Here is a 2982-nt window from a genome sequence, read left to right as displayed (position 1 = left end):
GTTGCAGGTGCCGGAAGGGGGCCAGGGAGGAGTCAGGTGCGCAGTGGTGCCTGCAGCGGTCGGGAGCCAGGCTGTACCGGGTCCAAAGCCCCTCTCGCCCTCCACCTCACCCAACCCCCTCCACACACCGCCGGATACTCAGTTAAGTTAGACCGGCGGCTGCAGGGGCAGCTGCATCTGTTCGGTCTGTGTGTGCGCGCGCGGGAGCAAGAGAGGACCCCCTTGCCTCTCCCGCCGCTTTCCAGGATCCCGCGGCGCTCCGCTACCTCGCTCTTCTCCCGCAGCTAAGTTCCCCGTCCAGGTGGGTGCGTGCGGTTGTAGGAGCGCCCCGGGCACCGCCGCAGACCCTCTTCCTCCTCCATCCTCCTCCAGCGCCCCTGCCAGCCTAGGCTCCTTCCCGTCCCGCTTCCCAAGGTCACTATGGGGACGCGAGGGAGGGATTTGTGTTTAATTCCTGCCGCTATTCAGAGGGAAAAGAAAATAAAGGGACCAAAGGCAACCAGAAAGCAGTTTACCTCAAGCCTTTATTATTGTAGATTGAAAGAAGTTTATATACAGGAAATATTTCCAGCAAAACACTCACCAAATGGCCTTCGAATCAGGGGCCCTCCACCTCCCAGCCCCACAATCGGCAGCTCTGCCTAGGACTCCCCTCACTTGGGGACCTCAGGCTCTCCCCCCACCTCTCTTTCCCCGGACTCCATCACCCCAACGTCATTCCCCAGGAGTCTCAGCTTTTTCTCTCTCCCTGGGGCGCTGCGAACCTCGCCAATGCCTCTCAAGCTATCTTCCTCTGGTCCCAAAGCAGACACCCCAACTTCCCTCCCATTTAAGGTGGTTACCTCACGGAAACCCAGAGCACTCTCCCCCTCAAGGTTTAGGTGCTGCTTTGAGGCCCCTGCAATTCAGAACTAGCTCGTGGTCAAGACCAGTTAGAGATAGTTCGTCATCAGCAGTGGGGCTCCTGTGCACCCAAAACAAGCGGGGGAAACTACCCTGCCCACCCCCTCCCCATCCCCGACATCACTTCCCCTACCAGGGACAGGAAACAGACACAAAAGCAACAGGGAACCCCCTCTCCGCGCGCGACAGGTGGGTGCCAGGCAACTAGCTCAGCTGAGCTGAGAGTCTCCTGGAACCCAGCTGCGCTCAGGGCGCGCGGGCGTGGCCAAGGTCTCTGTGCAGCTGCGGGAAACACCGGGCCAAAGCACTTGGCTGAGGGCACGCTGGGGAGGGGGTGTAAGAAAATGCTGTAGAGGCAAAGTCCTGGGGGCACACAGACAAGGGCAAGCCATATCCCGCGCTCAAAAGAGGATTTCCAGTGAGCCAGGCAGGTGTGAATGAGACAGTTACAGAAGCAGAGTCCCAGGGAGGTAGGGGAGATTGTTCATGTGGCTGAGGGTGCAGACTCAGTCTGAAATGGTGGCTCAGCACATCAGTGTCACTGGGGCCTCGCCAAGCATGACTTGGTTTGAGGCGCTTGCACGTGGGCTTCGAAGGCTCGAAGGCCCAGCCCACCAAGTTCAGTCAATTGTCCGTTGGATGTTTACACCCTCCGGGGCCGAGCGCCGTGCAGTTGCTCATCATAGCGTTCCAACCAAGTGCGCAGCTCAGAGACCTGGTAGCCGTCGGGGCCACGGCCGCCCTGGTACATAATAGTGCCACTCTGGATGACATAGAGACGCTCGAAGTAGGCACCATAGGCCGAGCTGCTGGAGTTGGCCATGGTGTCGAGGACCAGAGCGCAGCCGGGTGCACCTTGCTGCAGTACCCTCGCTGCGCTGACCCGGTCCTCCAGGCTCCGGTGCCGTGGGATGATGTAGGGAGAGTCTGTGGTGACCCAGCCGTCGGAGGGGTGCGCTTCCTCGATGTAGATGATGAGGAAGTCGACGTCACTCTGGTACTTGGTGACCAGGCGCTGGAAGGCGCTCATGCGCGCCATGAACGGTGGTCAGGTGCAGCTGCCGAAATTGAGAACCAGCGGGCGGTTCCCTTGCGCGTAGTCGAGGATGTGCTGGCTCTGGAAGCCGTCGGGCAGAACCACCTCGGAGTTGGGCGCCGGACCGCCCTCGTGCGCCTGCTTGAAGAAATCCAACTTCTGGCCATGCCACACCGCCTTGAGCGACGCCAGGGTGCACAGGCGGTTGTCGTCGGACACGCAGATGGGCGGGTCATCGGGGGGCACCTCCTCGCCTTCACTGTTGAGCTCCACTTCGGGCTCGGGCTGCCCCCGGCGGCGGCGGCCCAGGAAATGCTTGCGGATACACAAGAAATCGAGAAGCCAGAGCATGAAGGCCGTGCCGAGGAAGCGCGGGAAGAGCACGAGGCACGAGGCGGTCTGGGCGCAGAGCCTCAAGGAGTGAAGCAGCAGGGAGCGGAGCATGGTGGCTGCAGGCCCCGAAGCCCCCTGGGACCCCTCGCCCTCTCCGACCACCAACCGCGACGCGGCCTGGCGAGGCATCTGGGCTTCGGCAGTGCAGGGAGTTCAATTTATAGCGGAGGCTTCAATTGGCGGGAGACTCCACCTCCGGCCCGGCCCGCCCCCTTGCAACTTGAGCCCGGAGGGATCACCCAGCAGCGCGGCCAATGCCCTAGAAATCTTGGGCTGAGGGCGGGCGCAGGCGGGCGGAGGGCGGAGCGGCAGGGCCTGGGGCTGGTGGGGGCGGGCCCGGGCCCCGCAGCCAGCTCTCGGGGGCGGGGGACTCCGGTAGCCGCTGCCGCTGGGGACCGGGAGCCCGACCAGGGACCTGGGCGTCCGCTGGGGAGGTCCTCCAGCTGGCGCGAGCGCTGCGCGCCGCCCTGGTCCCCGCCGCCTGGCTCCGGCCCGCGCCCCCCTCGCCGCGCACCTGAGCCGAGCTCCCCGGCGGCCGCCGAGCCGCGCCGGAGCTCCGGTTCGCTTCCCGCGCGCCGCCGCCAACGCCGCCCACGCCGCTGCCGCTCGTGCGGGGCCGCTGCCCAGGTGCCGCGGGAGGCCGGGTCCGC

General features: G+C 64.3%; 1 protein-coding gene across 1 annotated transcript; it reads right to left on the bottom strand.

Annotated features, from left to right (window-relative positions):
- Nucleotides 1–512: 512 nt before the first annotated feature.
- On the bottom strand, nt 513–2722 carry DIO3 (iodothyronine deiodinase 3). The gene has a single exon (XM_004055704.4). It carries the CDS (start codon nt 2459–2461, stop codon nt 1547–1549), a length of 915 nt encoding a protein of 304 aa, XP_004055752.2. The 5' UTR covers nt 2462–2722; the 3' UTR covers nt 513–1546.
- Between the last annotated feature and the right edge of the window lie 260 nt (nt 2723–2982).

The sequence above is a fragment of the Gorilla gorilla genome, chromosome 15, assembly GCF_029281585.2.
Source record: "Gorilla gorilla gorilla isolate KB3781 chromosome 15, NHGRI_mGorGor1-v2.1_pri, whole genome shotgun sequence".
Taxonomy (NCBI): domain Eukaryota; kingdom Metazoa; phylum Chordata; class Mammalia; order Primates; family Hominidae; genus Gorilla; species Gorilla gorilla.
The sequence above is the reverse complement of the archived record's forward strand: the minus strand, read 5'-3'. Positions and strand labels throughout refer to the sequence as shown.